The sequence below is a fragment of the Rhinoraja longicauda genome, chromosome 21 (assembly GCF_053455715.1).
Source record: "Rhinoraja longicauda isolate Sanriku21f chromosome 21, sRhiLon1.1, whole genome shotgun sequence".
Taxonomy (NCBI): Eukaryota; Metazoa; Chordata; class Chondrichthyes; order Rajiformes; family Arhynchobatidae; genus Rhinoraja; species Rhinoraja longicauda.
In genome coordinates, this window is record NC_135973.1 from 32292827 (window position 1) to 32315207 (window position 22381).

Below are 22381 nucleotides of genomic sequence, written 5' to 3' on the forward strand. Positions count from 1 at the left end.
CTATATCCACCCATATCCACCTATCACTCGCCATGCTTTGTCCTACCCCTCCTCTCCACCTATCCACCTATATCCACCCATATCCACATATCACTCGCCATGCTTTGTCCTACCCCTCCTCTCTTCCAGCTTTCTCTTCCCCCCACCACAATCAGTCTTAAGGGTCCCGACCCAAAATGTTCTCCAGAGATGCTGCCTGAGCTGCTGAGTTACTCCAGCACTTGCCTTCGTTTTCTGTGAACCAGTTCCTTGTTTCTAAATTTAAACTTACGCTGGTCGGAGTAGTTCTTGGACTTGAGCTCCAGCTGTCTGCTCTGCAGCTCCAGAGATTCCACGTGTGTCTCAAGTTCCTTCTTCTCCTGTTCCAGCGCATCTTCAAACTCGATAAATTTCTATACACACACACACAAAAAAAAAGCACGTTGGAAGAAAATGTTGAGAATAAGCGAAGCTCCATACAAACGATTAAAGATTTTATTGAGCAAAATGGAATTTTGTATTCAGGTTGCTTTGCCTCATCCAAAAACAACACATTGATTTTCTTGAAATCAAGCATTAAAGATTAAAAATGAAAAGAAAACCTCTTCCCCCACAGAGAGAAATATCTACTTATTGTACATGGTTCCCATGGTAACCACACTGCCATTCATCAAGAAAAGGCCTGAACCAATTGAAATATTTTCCACATGCACAACTGCGACAGCATTAGCTCAAGCCTTTTATTTTTAAACAAACAGCTATTATGGAATACTGCCTCCTTAACATGACAACGAAACTATTAAGAAAAACGATTAAGAAGAAATTAAGAACTTAAGAAGATCTGGGTGGCACAGTGGTGCAGCGGTAGAGTTGTTGCCTTACAGAGCCAGAGACCCAGGTTCAATCCTGACTACATGTGCTGTCCGTACAGAGTTTGTACGTTCTCCCCATGACCGCATGGGTTTTCCCCAGGTGCTCCGGTTTCCTCCCACACTCCAAAGACGTACAGGTTTGTCGGTTAATTGGCTTTGGTAAAGATTGTAAATTGTCACTCGAGTGTGTAGGGTACTGTTGGTGTACGGGGACCGCTGGTCAGCACAGACTCGGTGGGCCAAAGGGCCTATTTCCATCCGCACTGTCTCTCTCATCGAAACTAAACTTAAACTATTAAGAAGAAAATTAAAGCATTTCTTTTAACATTCTGAATTGACAGAAAACAAGTTGGAAAAGGGGCTTTTGATTGTACAATATATGGCAGAGTTTGTTCACAGAATAAATGTACTCATCTTACTTAATGTGATTTAGTTGCCAAGAGTGTATTAGCAAATATAATACAGTGCTTTAAAGAATGGGATATATAAATACATACTATAAAGTGTTTTATGTAATGTATTGTACATATGCCAAATAATTAAAATAGTTAATTATCAGTCATGTGCTAAACCTGCATTTTATTCTTGGAACTTCTTGCGCATACCATTGACATTAATGCTGTCAACGTTGGAGAAATTATCTATATTTTGGTAAACTACACCCATGTAAATAGAGAGTATGCAGCAGCGACCTTATGAGAGAAATCCAGATTTGGTAGTTGCTATGTCGCACGCGTAGAATCTTAACTCAATATTCACAATTGGCTCAGTGTCAGTCAGACTTAAAAAATTACACAAACAAGCCACTGCAAACATTGAAAATTTGATATAAAATCAGAAGCACTTCAAATAAAATGTCACAGTACACAGCAAAACGAACAAAACCCAGTTACCCGATTGCTACTTCCTTAATTTGCATCCTGACACTCTTCCGGACTGAAAAATCTTGTCGCTAAAGATAAAATTGATTTATGATCCACCTGACCTCCTGTGCACCCCCGGACTTCAGCTGCCTTGACTCGAGGTTCTAGATCTCCTCCCTAAATGTTTCTTCCCGTTTAATGTACTTAAAGACACCGTTTAAGATCTACATCATCGCTTGTCTGACAAGTTATTCTATAGGTTGATGATTTATTTATTTGGAGCACCTTGTGTTGCGTTTCACAAGGTAAAAATATTGCATCAAACTAAGCTGACATTTGTGGTGCTCCTGAAAGAACCCGCAAGCACCCAGTTGCTGGTCACTTTGACAAAGAATGATACTGTTATGCACTTCAGCAAGAATCAGTGCTTGGAAGAGATTTTTTCAAAAGATCAAAGTCCACTGGAGTAAATGTAACTTTGTTGAACTTTAGTTTATACAATGTAAAAATATATCTTGATCATTACACCTTTTTGCAAGCTTTCTAGTTTTAAAAATTACTTTTAAGTGCGTGGGTTTCATTTTTCATTCCCCCCCCCCCCCCCAAAAATATTGATTTCCGGCAAGCTATCAGTTGAGCAGAGGACTACTCGCATGGCTCTGTATTATTCGGCCACACTTTAACAAAATCAATTTGAAACCCGCTATTCCAGTATTTCATCTTCTTGCAACAAATTTCAAACGCGGTAATTCCCCGTAACACATCCGTCTATGATGTAATGAAACGCAATCTCAGAAGAGTTAGAACATCAGCACTGAAGTAGTGGCAATGTGTAGGAAGGAACTGCAGATGTTAGTTTAAACCGGAGACACAAAGCTGGAGTCTCATTGTCCGTAACTCGTTTTCATCTACCTGTGGCCCCCAGCTAACAATGGCCTGCTTCCTTTATCATTGTTACTATTTTGCATATCTTTAATTCATTTGTTCCATATCTCTCTATATATCTCTCCGGCACAGATCTACTTGCACTTTATTCTGTTTTAAAACTGTTACAATTTGTTTCATTGGGTTGTTTAAATTAATACTGACTAGCTAATTAAATTATTGCATCGTATGGGAGGCGCATTCCCAATCTCATTGTACCCCTGTACAATGACAATAAAGATATATTGTATTGTATTGTATTGTATTGTATCACCATCCATATATCTTGTTTCTCTTTCCCCTGACACTCAGTCCGAAGAAGGGCCTCGACCCGAATGTCATCTATTCCTTTTCTCCAGAGATGCTGTCTTACCCGCTGAGTTACTCCAGCTTTTTGTGTCGAGCAATGAAGTTGTTTTGCAGTCAGGCTGCCCTTTTCTATATTACACAGTGCTGGATTAACCCAGCAGGCCAAGCTACATCTCTGGCAATGACCCTACCTCAGACCTAAAATGTCACCCAACAATGTCCTCCATTCATGTTGCCTGGCCTGCTGAGCTACTCCAGCACCCTGTGTTCTACACAAGATTCCAGCATCTGCAGTTCCTTTCAGTAATGTTTTTATATCCCAGTATAGAGTCATGCAACACGGAAACAGGCCCTTTGACCCAACTTGCCCATGCCGACCAAGATGCCCCACCTACACTAGACCTACATATTCACGTTTGGCCCTTATCCCCCTAAACTTTAACTTAACATCCTTCCTATAGCAGGGGAGCAAACCTGAACACCATACACAAAATGTGGCCTCACCAATGCCTTGTACAACTGTAACATCACATCCCAACTTCTATACTCAATACCCGGACTGATGATGACCAATATAGAAAAAGCCTTCTTGACCACCCCATCAACCTGTGACGCTACTGTTAAGGAACTATGTACCTGTACTCCTAGATCCCTCTGCTCATCAACACATCACAGGCCCCGGCCATTCACTGCAAATGTCCTTCGTTTGTCTTCCCAAAATGCAACACCTCGCACTTATCTGCATTAAATTCCGTTAACGATTCCTCGGCCCACTTGCCCAACTGACCAAGATCCTGCTGTAATTTTTGATAACCGTCTTCAAGATCTATGATACCACCCACTTTAGTATCATCTGCAAACTTACCAATCATGCCTTCTATAATCTGATCCATATCGTTGATTTAAACAAAAGACAGCAATGGGGCCAGCACCAATCCCAGAGGCACACAACTAGTCATAAACCTCCAGTCCAAAAAACAATCTTCCACCATCACCCTCTGCTTCCTTCCATGAAGCCAATTCTCTATCCAGTCAGCCAGCCCTCCATGGTTCCCATGCCATCTAACCTTCCAGAGCAGCCTACCATGCAGGACCTTATCTAATGCCTTGCTGAAGTCCATATAGATAACATCAACGGCCTAGACCTCACCAACCTTTTTGGTTACTTGTCCAATAAGCTCAGCTTCATAAGACACAATCTCCAAATTACAAAGCCATGCTGACTGTCCCGAATCAGCAGGTCTAAATCTAAAGGGCCTGTCCGACTTAGGCGATTTTTTAGGCGACTGCCAGCGACTGCAATAGTCATAGCAGGTAGCCGAAAAATCGGTGACTGGATCCCCCCCACGACAATGTCTACGACAAGCTACAACAACCTACCACCTAGTCGACGTCAAGCTACCGACAACCGGCGACCCAATCGTCGCGACTTAGGACGTTCACCTACAACCGCGCCTATGACAGCCTACGCCCATGCAGGCAACAACCTACGACAACTGAAGTCAACCTACGTCTACCCGCGACAAGCTACGACAAGCTATGACCCTGTTGGCGACAACTGAAGACAACTGAAGACTATCCACGTCATTTTGGCCTCCGGTTTTGATGCTGGTACCTGCCGCTGGTTGATGTAGGCAGTTGCCAATGGAATTCACTGAGTTCAACACCGGCGACAACCTACGTCACCTGGCGACAACCTACGACAGCACCTACGTCAGGAGACGTCAAGCTACGATCATTGGTGTCAAACCAACAGTCGCCGAAATTTTTTTAACATTTCAAAATCCAGAAAAACGCTACGACTCTTTGGAGACGACTCATGACCAGACAGGCGATACCCCAGTGACCATGTGGAGACAGCCTAGTCGCCTATAGTCGCCTAAACAATCGCCTAAGTGCGACAGGGGCTTATATGCACATATATCTTATCCCACAGAATACTCTCCAGTAACTTGCCATATACTTCTGTTTTATAAAATAAAGTGAAGTGGTCTAATAATCAATTGTATCCATGACCCACTGTATTCTTTTCCCCTTCTGCAGTGCAGAGTTTTTACTGCCAACTTTACTCCTCCTTGGCACACGTGTACCTACTCAGTGACCTACTCATTATCAAATGTCGAAAAGATCAGATGTTCCGATAATGGAAATCTTTATGGCAGAAGATTAGCACACTCAACTGTAGAAGTTAATTGAGAATTATTCACAAAATACTGGAGTAACTCAGCAGGTCAGGCAGCATCTCAGGAGAGAAGGAATGGTCGACGTTTCGGGTCGAGACCCTTCTTCAGACTGATGTCAGGGGGGCGGGACAAAGGAAGGATATAGGTGGAGACAGGAAGACAGTGGGAGATCTGGGAAGGGGGAGGGGAAGTGAGGGACAGAGGAACTATCTAAAGTTAGAGAAGTCGATGTTCATACCACTGGGCTGCAAGCTGCCCAGGCGAAATATGAGGTGCTGTTCCTCCAATCTCCGGTGGTTAATTGAGAAAGTTAATGAAGTACCACACACTTCCATAGATAAACTCTGAGCTCTCTCCTCAAGGCATTGATTCTTGAGTGGCTACGCAAACAGATGAATATTTTGCCAGGTATTCTTCATGCATGACTACAGAGAGCAGGTAGAGGCAGCCTACTTTGTAGGCATTACAGCAAATACTTTACAAGTCAAGGGACCCCCTACTCGACATGAACTGGAGCTTCCAACTTGTATTTCAGAATATCAGCCCTATTTGATCTCACAATTCCTGCACTTTTTTTTGGAAAAGTTGTTGAAATACTGCTATAATTTAGAACAGATTTGTTGCAATGGCTTGTAAAATTACACAGCTCTTTGGAAACAAGATTTTAAGCATAAAAATAATCTTTGCATTGGTCCTGGGTGGACTGATTTACCGCTCCAAAGCAGAGAAATGTTACAGCACCACACTCTATGTACATGGATATCAATAGAAATAGGAGGAACAGCACCTCATATTTCGCTTGGGCAGCTTACAACCCAACGGTATGAAAATAGACATCTCTAACTTCAAGTGACCCTTGCTTTCCCTCTCTCTCGATCCTTCCCTCTCTCCATCCTAGTTCTCCAACCAGTCTGACTGTCCCTGATTACATTTTATCTTTATATGCTTTGTTGTAACCTTCCCCTAGCCAACAATGATCTCTTCTACATTTTCCATGATATACATCCCCTTTGATGTCTCGTTTTCACAACTTACCCTTCCATATCTCTGTGTCTCCCTTTCCCCTGACTCTCAGGCTGAAGAAGGGTCTTCACCCGAAACATCACCCAAAAAAGACAAATGTAGGTCCCTTACAGTCAGAGACAGGTGAATTTATAATGGGAAACAAGGAATTGGCAGAATAGTTAAAACGAGTACTTTGGTTCTGTCTTCACTATAGAAGACACAAACAATCTCCCAGAAATATTAAGGGACCAAGGATCTAGTGGGATGGAGGAAATGAAGTAATCCACTTTGGTGGCAAGAACAAGGCGGCAGATTATCTGAATGGTGTCATATTAGGAAAAGGGGAGGTGCAATGAGACCTGGTGTGCTTGTACATCAGTCACTGAAAGTAAGCATGCAGGTACAGCAGGCAGTGAAGAAAGCTAATGGCATGTTGGCCTTCATTGCGAGAGGATTTGAGTTTCGGAGCAAGGAGGTTCTACTGCACCAGTTGTACAGTGTCCTGGTGAGACCGCACCTGGATTATTATGTGCAATTTTGGTCTCCTAATTTGAGGAAGAACATTATTGCTATTGAGGGAGTGCAGCGTAGGTTCACCAGGTTAATTCGCAAGGATGTCGGGACTGACATATGATGAAAGAATGGGTCGACTGGGCTTGTATTCACTGGAATTTAGAAGGATGAGTGGGGATCTTATAGAAACATATAAAATTCTTAAAGGATTGGACAGGCTAGATGCAGGAAAAATGTTCCTGATGTTCGGGGGAGTCCAGAACCAGGGATCACAGTTTAAGAATAAAGGGTAGGCCATTTAGGACTGAGATGAGAAAAAGCTTCTTGAACCAGAGTTGTGAATCTGTGGAATACTCTGCCACAGAATGCAGTGGAGGCCAATTCACTGGATATTTTCAAAAGAGAGTTAGATTTAACTCTTAGGGCTAAAGGAATTAAGGGATATGAGGGAAAAAGCAGGAGTACTGATTTTAGATAATCAGCCATGATCATATTGAATGGTGGTGCTGGCTCGAAGGGCCGAATGGCCTTCTCCTGCACCTATTTTTCTATGTTTCTATGTCACCCATTCCTTCTATCCAGAGATGCTGCCTGTCCCGCTGAGTTACTCCAGGTTTTGTGTCTATCCTCAGTGTAAACCAGCATCTGCCGTTCCTTTTTACGCAATAGAATCTGCTCACTGTACAAGTAATTTCGTGAACTGATGATTCTGCAAAAATCTTTATCTTTGCATAGAAGGTCTGTTATATTATGCTGGATTTGGTTAAGCATTAATAACAATGACTATTCTAACCTTTATGAGCACTGTGCAAATTTTTCTCTGTGTAGGGCAGCTGCGAAATATATGCTTTCAAATAAATTGGGCCAAATGACCAAAAATCAAACCATAAAAGATTTAGTGCGGTAACTGTTACCATTAAACATTCATTACACTGCCACAAAACCTTGCACTGTGGCCATTATCTGTGCAACCATGACACTTTGGCAGAAGCAGTAGACTCTGAAGTTCCAAATAATGTAAACATAATGGATTACTCCACCTTTGTCATTTTCAATACATTGGAGGCTAGATCTTAATGGGGGGGGGGGGGGGGGGAGTACATAAATGGTGCACAACATCAATAACTTGCAAATTGGTAGGAAGATATGGTAGAGCGGTCTTTCCGCTGACTGGTTAGCATGCAACGAAAGCTTTTCACTGTACCTCGGTACACGTGAAAAGAAAATAAACTAGATCCAGCAAATCTCACAACTGGTACATCTGTGCCCCTCCATCATTTGACTTGGGCAGTGTCTCCTCACCTACCAGCACTATAATGTGCAGATTCAACATACTTTGAAGAAAACATTGAATCTGTGCATCAATTACACATTGAGCTCACGAGTGGCTGCCTGTCCAACTGTCTATAACAAAACAAGAATTTAAACTATGGAGTTTTATTGTTTTCAAGAGCAGAATTAAGCTTTGAGATTGTACATTATTATCGTATTTTTCCCTTTCTATCGTAAATCAATTCATTGTTCCCTCCTTTTAAAAAAAAAGCACACAATCTTACTCCAATTTACCTTCCTTCAGGGTTTTTTTTAATGTCCGATTAAGCAAGTAGCTATTATATACGTTCATAAAATCATAAGTTCTTGGAGCAGAATATGGACATCAGGTCCATCAGGTCTACTCCGCCATTCAATCGTGGCTGATCTACCTTTCCCCCTCACCCTAATTTTCCTGCCTTCTCCCCATGGCCCCTGACACCCGTTCTAATCAAGAATCTCCATGCCTTCCCACCATCCACATCGCCATCATCGACTCACAGTTACAGCAATTTGAAGGTCAAGGAACCTAAGAGCCGATGGATATAGGGCCACTCAAGGATAAAGGAGGGAACGTACTTTTGGAGTCAGAGGATGTCGGTGAGATACTAAATAAGTACTTTGCAAGGAGAAGGGCATGGAGTACAGTGACATCAGTACGGGGAATACTAATATGCTAGGGCATTTGAAGGTCAAGAAGGGGGTGGCGTTGGGACTTTTGAAGGGAAGTAAGGTGGATAAATCCCCAGGCCATCTACGTCACTCTATTGAGAGAAGCACGAGAGGAGATTGTAGGGGTCTTGACGAAGATCATTGTATCCTCTCTAATCACAGGAAAGGTCCCGGGAGGCTGGAGAGTAGCCAGTGTTATTCATTTGTTTAAGAAGGCAAGTAGAGATAATCCATGGAAAACTTAACCATTATGCCTCGTGTCAGTGGTAGAGAAGCTATCCAAGAGGATTCTTTGGAATAGGATTTGCTCACGTTTGGAAAATGAGACGGTAAGAGGGGCTAGGTTTAAAGGAAATATGCAGGGCAGGTTGCTTTTCTCCTCCAAAGGGAATGGTGGTCGCCTGGAACAGGTTGCCAGGGGCAGTGGAGAAGGCAGATGCATCAGTGGCATTTGTGAGGCTTCTGGATAGGCACATGGATAAGCGAGGAATGGAGGAATACAGATCATGTGCAGGCAGAGGTGATTGGTTTACCTTGGCATCATGTTCAGCACCAACATTGTAGGCCGAAGGGCCTGTTCTTGTACTGTACCATTCCATGTTCTATGTAGCAAATGGCCCACTCTGCAAGATACTCTAGCAAATTCCCACCAAATATATTCAGGAAAGAAACATGAAGACAGGGAACTATAATATGATCAAAGTATTTCAATATTCCCAAGATAATGCAGACAGACCAAAAAACAGGGCAAAAATAAAATGCAGTTCCACTGGTTTCTGAAGGACATTATCTATTCCGACCTTGTGTGTAGCTTGCCCCAGGCTGATAACTTACATAAAGGATTGAAAGTGAAGGACTTGCAGTGAGATATTGCTGCCTATTCATTTAATCCATGTCCTTGCACAATATCCCACCCTCTTCTGTACAGTCCCTCTGCAAACCTACACCCCCCACAAATCTCTGTATTCCACTCTATCCCCAAATTTACACAAAACAAAGGCACCAGTTATACTTTAGAATTAGTGGGCCATCAAAATGAATTTTTTTTTAAACACAGAAAAGAGGTCCCCCCGTCCCCGTCCCCCCAGCCCTGCAAAAAAAATTACATCGCCTTACATCGCCAGAGACCCAGGTTCGATCCCAACTACGGCAGCTGTCTGTACAGAGTTTGTACGTTCTCCCGGTGACCTGTGTGGGTTTTCTCCGAGATCTTCGGTTTCCTCCCGCACTCCAAAGACGTACATGTTTACAGGTTAATTGGCTTGGTATAAATGTAAATTGTCCCTAGTGTTTGTAGGATAGTGTTAGTGTGCGGGGATCGCTGGTCGGTACAGACTCCTGGGGGGGGGGGGGGGCTGAAGGGCCTGTTTCCATGCTGTATCTCTAAACTAAACTACATCTTCTGTGGAATTGTTCATTCTATATTTCAACAGATTCCTCACCATCTGAATAATACTCTTTCTTAAAAAGATGTGGAGCCTCCGTGTAAAAGGATGCAGTAAAAAGTCCCCCCCAAAGGAGCACTGATGTACAGAAGATTTTGGGGTGCAAGTCCGTAGCTCCCTGAAAGTGGAAACACAGTCGATAGTGCAGTGAAGGTGTACACCACACTTACATACTTTGGTTGAGGTGTTGAGTACACAAGTCAGGAAATCATGAATAAAACGATATAAAACTTTGGTTCGGTCACATTTGGAGCATTGTGTTCAGGAAAGATGTGGGAAGCTTTGAAGAGGGGGCAGGGATGATTCACAGGGGTATTGCCTGAATTGGAAAGCAATAGCTGGAAGGGGAAGTTGGATCAGTTTCTCCAGAGCATCGGAGACCGGGGGCAACATAACAGAAGCGCACAGAATTACTCGAGGCGTAGATAAGTTAGATGGTTCAGTCTTTTCCCAAGCTGGAATGCCTGTACTAGTGTAGGTCTGTGATGGACCTTTCTAGTGTGGGCCTTTACCTGTGATTTAGTTTAGTTTAGAGATACAGGATGGAAACAGACCGAGTCCGCACCGACCACTAGGGCAATTTACACATACACCAAGCCAATTAACCTAAAAACCTGTACATCTTTGGAGTGTGGGGGGAAACCGAAGATATCGGAGAAAACCTACGCCGGTCACAGGGAGAACGTACAAACTCCATACAGACAGCACCCGTAGTCGGGATCGAACCCAGGTCCCTGGCGCTGAAAGGCAGCAACTCTACCGTTTCGCCACCCTGCTGCCAACATGCGCCACCATGCCGCCGACAGTGATGTACTGTTAGAAAATGAATAATTTGCCTTCACAAAACACTTTTCAAAACTTCATGGTTGTAATATAGGCACCTGGAATGGGCTGTCAAAAGTCTTACACCTGACTTAAATACTTCAACACAAAATGCTGGAGTAACTCAGCAGGTCAGGCAGCATCTCAGGAGAGAAGGAATGGGTGACGTTTTGGGTCGAGACCCTTCTGAAGAAGGGTCTCGACCCGAAACGTCACCCATTCCTTCTCTCCCGAGAAGCTGCCTGACCTGCTGAGTTACTCCAGCATTTTGTGAATAAATACCATCGATTTGTTCCAGCATCTGCAGTTATTTTCTTATAAATACTTCAACAGATCGTCACTGACAAGCCCAACATTAATTGCCTAACCCTAATTAGCTTTGGAAAGGTAGTGATGAGTTGCCTCATTGCAGTCATTCTGCTGAACAACAATGGTTTTGGGTAGCAGTCGCCAGAATTTAGTCTTCAGAAGATAACAAACATCAGCACATCAAGGTCATTTGGTGTGCAATGTGGAAGAGAAGCTGCAAGTGTGAATGTTCCACACTGCTGTGTTTTTATCCCTCTTATGGTAGCGATGCATTTTATAGATGGTGCACATTGCAGCCATGATATGCGAATAGAGGGAACAAATGTTTAGGTGCTGGAGAGGGTGCCAGTCCAGCAGGCTGCTTTATCCTCGGTGGTGGTTGAGCTTCATATTATTGTAGGAGCAGTACATCCAGGCATAAGTATTACGACACACTTCTGAGCTGTGCCTTGTAGATGGTGAAAAGGCTTTGGGATTTCAGGAGGCACATCTCTGGTCACAGAACATCCAGCCTCTGACCTGATCTTGTCACCATGGTATTGATGTGTTTGGTCCAGTCTGGTCAAACGTTGACGCTCCAGGAGTCAGAGGACTCAATGCAATGTCCACCACCAATTTTCCAGCACCCTTGGTTCCAGCGCCTTTCTGGATTATCCGTTTTGTCGGACCACAGAGGTCACGGCCTCTGCCAAGGCCGCCACAAAGTCAGCCTCGGAAGTTGGCCAAGGGAACAGATCTGCTGGCTCTGGCAGGGCTGGAGTTACAGCCCCGGCCGCAGAGGGCAATGGCGCAGAAGTCAAGATGAAGTTGAGATTGGCTGCCTTACCAGGCCTGGGCACCATAGGACTTTCAGGGGGACTTCCGGGGGGAGGGGGGGGGGGGGGAGGTTTCAAATGCATGCTCGTAATTTTGTCCGGATTAAAGGAGATGTTGGACCACCAGTTGCCGGAAGATCGGTGGTGGACCTTTAATGGTAATCTAACTGAACATCAACAGCAGAAAACAAAACTGCAAAAGGTTAGAAATACTTGGGAAAGATCACTATCCAAGCTGGTGCAGTGCAGATTTCTCACTGAGAAGTCCATGCCTGAATCCAGCCCAGTTCCTGCTGCATGCAGTTGCTTCAGTTCCCGAGGATCTGCAAATGGAATTGAGCCTGATATGGCCATCAATGGACAAGTCCCTTTCGTACACAACGAAGAGGACGCTGAAAAGTGGCTGAAGATAGATGGGCCTGGGGCGGAGTGAATGTGGAAACTTGTGCAATTATGACCTGTGGCTGGGATGACTGACCCCCAATGAACACCAATCTGTGGAATCCTTTGCCATGGAAGGCTGTGGAGGCCAAGTCAATGGATATTTTAAAGCAGAGATAGATAGATTGTTGATTAGTACAGGTGTCAGGGGTTATGGAGAGAAGGGCAGGAGAATGGGGTTGGGGGGAGAGATAGATTAGTCATGATCGAATGGCAGTGGGCGATGGGCCGAATGGCCTAATTCTGCTCCTATCACTTTTGACCTAATGACTTATGATCTTCCTTCGTTTGAGGTATGATTCTGATCATAGAAACCTTTCCCCTTACTCATTCGTTGAAGTCAATTTTACCAAGGATCCCTCACGGCAAGCAAGTCAGACACAGAGATCGAGGATAGTCACTCTCAACTCACCTCTAGAATTTAGCCCTTTCTTTCACATTTGGACCAAGGCTGGTGGTAACAGCACACACCAGGCCACATTTCACAGGCTACAGATGGCTCACAGCAAGTCATGGGATACCCAGTTCTAAGCATCCATCTGACATCTGGTTGAATCCCAAACATAACACATTAGCAAAGAGAACCTAGGGTGATGGAGGAACTGAAGGAAATCCACATTAGGCAGGAAATGGTTTTGGGTAGACTGATGGGACTGAAGGCTGATAAATCCCCAGGGCCTGATGGTCTGCATCCCAGAGTACTTAAGGAGGTGGCTCTAGAAATAGTGGAAGCATTGGAGATCATTTTTCAATGTTCTATAGATTCAGGATCAGTTCCTGTGGATTGGAGGATAGCAAATGTTATCCCACTTTTTAAGAAAGGAGGGAGAGAGAAAACGGGTAATTATAGACCAGTTAGTCTGACATCAGTGGTGGGGAAGATGCTGGAGTCAATTATAAAAGACGAAATTGCTGAGCATTTGGATAGCAGTAACGGGATCATTCCGAGTCAGCATGGATTTACGAAGGGGAAATCATGCTTGACAAATCTACTGGAATTTTTTGAGGATGTAACTAGGAAAATTGACAAGGGAGAGTCAGTGGATGTGGTGTACCTCGACTTTCAGAAAGCCTTCGACAAGGTCCCACATAGGAGATTAGTGGGCAAAATTAGGGCACATGGTATTGGGGGTAGGGTACTGACATGGATAGAAAATTGGTTGACAGACAGAAAGCAAAGAGTGGGGATAAATGGGTCCCTTTCGGAATGGCAGGCAGTGACCAGTGGGGTACCGCAAGGTTCGGTGCTGGGACCCCAGCTATTTACGATATACATTAATGACTTAGACGAAGGGATTAAAAGTACCATTAGCAAATTTGCAGATGATACTAAGTTGGGGGGTAGTGTGAATTGTGAGGAAGATGCAATAACGCTGCAGGGTGACTTGGACAGGTTGTGTGAGTGGGCGGATACATGGCAGATGCAGTTTAATGTAGGTAAGTGTGAGGTTATTCACTTTGGAAGTAAGAATAGAAAGGCAGATTATTATCTGAATGGTGTCAAGTTAGGAGGAGGGGGAGTTCAACGAGATCTGGGTGTCCTAGTGCATCAGTCAATGAAAGGAAGCATGCAGGTTCAGCAGGCAGTGAAGAAAGCCAATGGAATGTTGGCCTTCGTAACAAGAGGAGTTGAGTATAGGAGCAAAGAGGTCCTTCTACAGTTGTACCGGGCCCTGGTGAGACCGCACCTGGAGTACTGTGTGCAGTTTTGGTCTCCAAATTTGAGGAAGGATATTCTTGCTATGGAGGGCGTGCAGCGTAGGTTCACTAGGTTAATTCCCGGAATGGCGGGACTGTCGTATGTTGAAAGGCTGGAGCGATTGGGCTTGTATACACTGGAATTTAGAAGGATGAGGGGGGATCTTATTGAAACATATAAGATAATTAGGGGATTGGACACATTAGAGGCAGATAACATGTTCCCAATGTTGGGGGAGTCCAGAACAAGGGGCCACAGTTTGAGAATAAGGGGTAGGCCATTTAGAACGGAGATGAGGAAGAACTTTTTCAGTCAGAGGGTGGTGAAGGTGTGGAATTCTCTGCCTCAGAAGGCAGTGGAGGCCAGTTCGTTGGATGCTTTCAAGAGAGAGCTGGATAGAGCTCTTAAGGATAGCGGAGTGAGGGGGTATGGGGAGAAGGCAGGAACGGGGTACTGATTGAGAGTGATCAGCCATGATCGCATTGAATGGCGGTGCTGGCTCGAAGGGCTGAATGGCCTACTCCTGCACCTATTGTCTATTGTCTATTGTCTATTGAATTCCTTGTGGGAATTTTTTGCACATCCTGCTGCAGTAGTTGGTTTTGAAACACCAGTGGCAGCAGAAACAATGCCAAGGAACTTAGAGAATGTGAAAGAGTGGATCCTCAACAGTACAAGAACAATTTCTCCTGCTCCACACAAGGAGAAGTTGAATATATGTAATGCTGAAAAAAAAAATTCCACTATGTAACATAAATGAAATTCACAATCTTTTTTGGGACATTTTCAAAGACACTGCATTGATACAACTCAGAATTAGTTTTGAGGCTCTGCACAGAACAACTATACTGGCTTTGTTAAGGTTCACAAACCATTCTCTCTAGGAAGAAATTAATATTTCATGTTGCATCAGCACTAAAACCAATCTTTCTGAACAGCACTGTAATATCAACCCCTTTAACTCTCAGAAGGCCATTACATCATCACACAGAGCAGTACTTCTAACGTGGATGTGAACGCAACGACAGACAATGAAGGTGCGCTCAGCTGCCATTTTCTTTAACATGCAGCAACATCAGGGGAGCCGTGTCTGCTGTTAATCTTAATCCTTGTTGCATTCACACTGAATAAACTCCCAGGACACCCTCTGCTGGGAATGCTGACTACCTGTCACCCGGAAAAGACAAGTGACGCAAGATAAAACGGTTCAGCAGTTAGTTGCATCAGAATGCAGTCGCTTTTGTTCCAAAGATATACGTGTGTTTCTGTGTGTCAGTCTGATGAATTTCAGGGCTCTCCTTTATAATCCATGCAGGATATTTAAGATTTTGCCATATTTTCATTAATTCTATACAATGGCATATGCATTATTCAAAATAACAGAAGTTTCCTCTTGCTTTTATTTCTGAAGTGCGAATGTTAGGCGGTAAATAAGTAAACAAGCACTTCAATGAGCATGAAAATAACCTTAAAGACTTCTTGCCCAGTTGGATACTAATGTAGGATTGAGCTCATTCCCAGTATTCAGGCAAAATACAGCATCAGACTCTAAAATCACAGCCAAGATCTGACCAAACAAAGAGGCCCTTTTAAACCAAGATTAGGTGGAAGGGCAACAGACAAATCATAGTGGTGTTTTAGGATTAGAAAATGTTCAGTATTCACTTTCTACTTTTGTCTCTACTAATATGTTTGCCTTGAATTTAAAAACAACAGTGGACACAAGTATAAAAATTCACCTACAGCTGCAAAAAGGTCAGTGTACACGATAAATTATGGAATGTTTCTTAAAAACAAGGACTGTACAAAAGTCAAACACATTATCTGATCCAGGTCAAAAAATACCAGATACTCAGCTATTTGCCTTTAGCCTCTATTTGTCTAATACTCCCCCCGGGCCAGCCTTCCTTGGCACCAGGTCTTTATAAGCTCTGACCTTTTCCATCCCTTCTGATTTTTTTAGATTTAGAGATACAGCGCGGAAATAGGTCCTTTGGCCCACCGAGTCCGCGCCGCCCAGCAATCCCCGCACATTAACACTATCCTACACACACTAGGGACAATTTTTTCAAAACATTTACCCAGTCAATTAACCTACATACCTGTACGTCTTGAGTGTGGGATGAAACCGAAGATCTCGGAGAAAACCCACGCTGGTCACGGGGAGAACGTACAAACTCTGAACAGACGGCGCCCGTAGTCAGGATCAAACCCGAGTCTCCAGCGCTGCACTCGCTGTAAGGCAGCAACTCTACCGCTGCGCCACTGTGCCGCCATCTATCATGAAGGCTCTCTTCATTCTGCCAATTCCAAATCTAGCACATCCTCGGATTTCACTATTCCAGCATTCAACTACAGGGCCATAAACTCTGGAATTATTTTACTAAATCACCCTTCCTCTGCACTGCCCGCTGCATCTAGACTTCCTTCAGTTTCAACCCAGATAGAGCTGCTGGTCACCTATCTTTTAACTCCTCATGGGTCAATATTTATTTGATAACATTCCTGCTAACACTTTCGATATTTTACTGCATCATTACTAGAGCCAGGATGTTTAGGCGCTAAAAATCTCTGAAATAGGCAGGCAAATAGGCATAATAAAATTACAAAAAAGGCACGAAAAAGGCATTTATTGACCCAAAAAAGCATAAAAAGTCATGTATTTCCACCACCAAAATATGGTTAAAAATGTGTTTAGCTGTCTGTACATGCTGGGAGATAAAATATTTCTTCTCATGATTCACTGCTTTTTCACATGCTTTGCAAAACAGCACACAGTTGTCTGTAGAGAATATATCACTCCCTTACACTCTCACCAAATCGTTCCGTTTTTTACATGGCGTTGACTTGACTTAAGGCATTTTGACGCTTGCAGGGGTAGATCCTAGAGGAGCGGGGATGCAGACCTCTACAGGCAGGCCAAGTACAAGCTGAGAAGAGGTGTCAGAGCTGCCACGGAAAGGTACTCTGAGAAGTTGAGGAGCAAGTTCTCAGCTAATGACCCTTCTCCAGTTTGGAAGGGCTTGCAAGAAATCACAAGCTACAAGAGGAAAATGCCCTGCTCCTTGGACAATCGTCAGCTGACCAACGACCTGAACGAGTTCTACTGCAGGTTCGAGAAACAGAAACTTAACCCTGGTAGCCCCTCCCCCCCCCCCTCCCCAACCAACGCTTCACACCTACTCACGGCCTGACTCCAGTTTGAAAAGACTGAACCCTTCCCCACCCACCCCTCTCCAATCACCACTTAACACCCACTTACAGCCTGACTGTAAAAGACTGGGGCCTCGTCCACTATCCACGAATGAACGACCGATGGTGGCGCCCCCGGTTTCGCCCCGGTGGTGGAAATTATCTTGTAAGTTACGTTAACACGGCAAAAAAAGGTTGATTTAGGCACTCGATCGTGAAAAAGGCATTATCTTGCTGAAATCATCAAAAAAGGCATAAAAAGGCACTGATGGCACTTGGCAAAATCCTGGCTCTATGCATTACAAATACCATATAAATGCAAGATAGACAGAAAATGCTGGAGTAACTCAGCGGGACAGGCAGCATCTCCGGATAGAAGGAATGGGTGTCGTTTCAGGTCGAAAGCCCTTCTTCAGACTGAGAGTCAGGGGAGAGAGACACAGGGTTATGGAGGGTAAGGTGGGACAACAAGAGATCAAAGAGGACAAAGATCAAGGGAGATGTAGAATATATTGTTGTTAGCTAGGGGAAGGTGACAATGAGGCATACAAAGATGAAACTTAATCAGGAGGATAGTCAAACTAGTCGGAGAACTAGGATGGCGAGAGAGGGAAAGCAAGGGTTTACTTGAAATTAGAGAAGTCAATATTCATACTGCAATATTCATACTGCAATATTCATACTGCTGGGTTGTAAACAGCTCAAGCGAAATATGAGATGCTGTTCCTCCAATTTGAGTTGGACCTCACTCTGACAGTAGAGAAGGCCCAGATCAGAAAGGTTTTTATGGGTTAGGGAATGGGAGGGGGAGTTAAGGTGTCTAGCCATAAAAATGCAGGCGGTTAGTGTTTGAAATAATGGATGAGTGTTAATCCTATTAAAAACACCCAAATCCGCAAATACAATCAATTAGTCAAGATGCACTGTGTTCAATTTGTGCTTAACTGGACCAGGGCAAATTGAACCTGATACGCTGTGCAAGGCTCAATATTATGATAGCATTTAGCATCCACTACTGTAATTAAAATCAAATTAATATGCTAAGTCATTGATACTTTCCTCTGACAAATACCAATAGTTCACAGGAGCTGAAACAAATGAAAATTAATAAACAAACTTGGTGACTTACAATACCGATAAATAAAAAATACATAACAATTATGGTCTGTACACATCAAAAGATACAGAGCAATAGGCTGGAGGAACAGAGTGGGTCTGGCAGCATCTGTAGAGTGAAATGGAAAGTCCATTTCCCTCCGCAGATGCTGCCTGGCTGGCTGAGTTCCTCCAGCAGGTTATTTTGTGCTCAAGATTCCCGCATCTGCAGCCTTTTGTGGTTTCATATATCAAAGGCAAGCTTGTCCGAGACACAATATATTATGTACGCACCGCGGCAGGCCAGGCAGCATCTGCAGAGGGAAATGGACTGCCCATCTCACTCCATAGATGCCGTCTGATTCCCTCTGTTCCTCCAGCATATTGCTTTGTATCTTTTAATGTATGCAGACCACATTTATTTTGTATTTTTGGTATATTTATATGGAGAGGGTGTTTCCACTAGTGGGAGAGTCTAGGACCAAAGGGCATAGCCTCAGATTTAAAGGACATTCCTTCAAGAAGGAAATGAGGAGGAATTTATTTAGTCAGGGGGTGATGAATCTATGGAATTCTTTGCTACAGAAGGCTATAGAGGCCAAGTCAATGGATATTTTATTAGCTGATATAGATTCTTGATTAGTACATGTGTCAGGGGTTATGGAGAGAAGGCAGGCGAATGGGGTTAGGAGTGTAGGGATAGATCAATTGAATGACGGAGTAGACTTGATGGGCCGAGTGGCCTAATTCTGTTCCTGTAACTTATGACCTTATGATATGCAGAAAACCTGCGTCGAGCATATTTGTGGATGAAGGAACGATAACATTTCCAAATTAGGTTTGTGTTTTAGCCAAAGGGAAAACCATATGTGGTTGTGGCTCCACATTTCAACCACAATCCCAAATGTTCTGGCATAGCAATTTCTGGTTCTAGATTCAGTTCCAACATAGATATACAAACTTAACACAAATCAACATTTAACTCGTAATAACATTTTAAACTCAGAAAACGCTTTACTTGCAACTTCCAGTATTGTAGATATACATGACAAGGAGGAAAAATGCATGTTTGGAAAATCTGCTGCTAACTATCAATTATAAAAGGCTGTGTCCTAGCTCAGATGACATTCTGTACACAGCTACGGTATCACAAAATGCTGTAGTAACTCAGCAGGTCAGGCAGCATCTAAGGAGAGAAGGAATGGGTGACGCTTCTGGTCGAGACCCTTCTTCAGACTGATGTCAGGGGGGCGGGACAAAGGAAGGATATAGGTGGAGACAGGAAGATAGAGGGAGAACTGGGAAGAGGGAGGGGAAGAGAGGGACAGAGGCACTATCTAAAGTTGGAGAAGTCAATGTTCATACCGCTGGGCTGCAAGCTGCCCAAGCGAAATATGAGGTGCTGATCCTCCAATTTCCAGTGGGCCTCACTATGGCACTGGAGGAGGCCTCTGACAGAAAGGTCTGAGTGGGAGTGGGAGGGGGAGTTGAAGTGCTCAGCCACCAGGAGATCTCCATCTTCTGTACACAGCTTCTCATCATAGGCCTGTTAATGCTGGTTGCTGGGGTGACCATTTGATCTCCAATGACATGACAACCAGCCATGACCCTCAGACATTCTGAAAACACTGGCAATCCATGACAAATACACATTAGGATGAAGAAGGAATTATCCACATTATCTTCAAAGAATTATAAAATATCATTCTTCAAGAAAAACAACACAAAAGACAATTTCACAGATTTCCAACTTGCCTCTTTCCCACTGCCCCAAAAGCTCTGTTTGCCACTGGCATAGATTTTACAATCTAATGCCGCTCACGATCAACAAAGATTTGATGATCTTTGTGGGGCAGAATTTCCCTTTCCTGCTTTCCCACTTATTTTGGGAAAGGTGCCATCAAGCTGCAAAGAGTACGAAAAAGATAAACACAAAATGCTGGAGCAACTCAGCAAGACAGGCAGCATCTCTGGAGAGAAGGTATGGGTGGTGTTTTGGGTCGAGACCCTTCTTCAAATTGCAGCATCTCCCGAGATGCTGCCTGACCCACTGAGTTACTCCAGCATTTTGTGTCTACATTTGATTTAAACCAGCATCTGCAGTTTTTTTTCCTATACTGGAATTTTATCAATTGAAGAGCAGGAGGCTGAAGGGTAATCTTATCAATAATAACTGGAGGGGATAAGTTGAAGATGAAAAGATAAAGGGAAAGACTTAATAGGAACCCGAGGGGCAATATTTTGCACAAAGGGTGGTGATTAAATGGAAGTAGTAGTTGAGGATGGTATAATGACATTTAGACACATACATGGACAAGAAATGTTTAGGGGAATATGGGTCAGTCGTGGGCAAAATTGGACATCTTGGTTGTCATGACAAGTAGGCAGAAGGGCCTGTTTCTTTACTTAATTAACAAAAGATCTCTGGCACCCAAAACCAATGATGTCATCAAGCAGACTGAGCAATCAATCACCTTGAAGAATTTCCAGACAATAAAAAGCTCATTTTTAAACTAACCTTTAAAATACGAATGCGTTCAGAATACATCTTTCTGAAAGTCGAACAAATTCATCTGAAGTTGGCTACGTAATGGCACTCAAGCTGTGATTAAATCTGTGAATCCTAAAACAGACCGTCTCGCTGCCGACTGGTTTCAAACAAGGTTGAGCTACATCTTCCACAATTGTTAACGCAACAATGCTGCACCTCATTAAAAACAATGCCCACTGGACTGTAGTTAATCTACATACAGATGGAAAACTGTTCAGCCTGCACCACTTCCATCCCAGAACATGTCACCAAATGTCAGACATCGATCTACTATACACAGAAATGCTTGTGTATGTGCTCATGCAGAAACTGACCACCAAGTCATCAACTCATTCACTGATCCACGGATGGGAATGGGTCTTACTCGTAACACCTACAGAACAAAAGTTCCTCAAGGAACCTCCACCCCTGCAATATATCACCGCTCTGTCAACAAAGGGCCATGACAGGACCCTGGAAAACAAACCACATGAAACACAATGTAGGTGGACATGAGCTATTAAACCATTACTGTCATTACAATGTCCCCTGTACAATTACCTCTGTACAATGACAATAAAGATATATTGTTTTGTATTGTATTGTATTAGGCAATATTTTAAAAAACCGCGGTTGGAAAACCAAGACCTCAAACCCATCGCAAAGTTTGCACTTTGTGGAAACAATGATCAGGCTAAGTTTACATCCACTGGAGTTTAGAACAGAAAAGGGTGGCATTTAAAGATCCTTTAAAAAAAAACTTGACAGGGTTGATGCGGAGAAGTCATTTCCACTTGTGGGAGATGAGAGGCCACCATTTAAGGTAGCGTTGAGGTGAAATTCTCCTCCTACATGATCTTTGGTACTCTTCTTTAAAGAATGATGGAAGTAGAGTCTTTAAGGCAGATAAATATTTGAAGACAGGGGAAGATGGATTCTTGATAAGCAAGGTGGGGGAGGGGAGGAGATGATTACCACATGTTTCATGGGAATGTGGAGTTGGGGTTTGCCCCGTCTTGTTACGCGGAGGAGAATCTTCAGTGAGCAAGTGGCCTACTCCTGATCCCAATTGGTATGACTATCCGGGGCAGGCTCCACCAAGCATGGGAGGGATAACAAATATCCACCAAATCCTCCAAATCCCTTGGCAGGATAGTGAACCAACGTCAATGCCATCCCATGGGGATCACCCACATCACCGAGGCTCTAATTATATTTAGTTGGCTCCAATGGATTCACCATAACATTTACTTGCCTCCAACAACACGTTCCCAAAGAAAAATTGATAGACACAAAATGCTGGAGTAACTCAGCGGCACAGGCAGCATCTCTGGACAGAAGGAATGGGTGACGTTTCGGGTCAAGACCCTTCTTCCCAAAGAAACATTCTCCTCCAAGCTCT

General features: G+C 43.6%; 1 protein-coding gene across 6 annotated transcripts in view; it reads right to left on the reverse strand.

Annotated features, from left to right (window-relative positions):
* The window catches only part of mapk8ip3 (mitogen-activated protein kinase 8 interacting protein 3), a 170786-nt gene that overhangs the window by 128713 nt on the left and 19692 nt on the right, over nt 1-22381 (reverse strand). For all 6 annotated transcript variants that reach the window (XM_078418259.1, XM_078418260.1, XM_078418263.1 and 3 more), the window contains one exon: nt 272-392. In XM_078418259.1, the coding sequence (XP_078274385.1) occupies nt 272-392 (121 nt within the window). The remainder of the gene's footprint in view (nt 1-271; nt 393-22381) is intronic.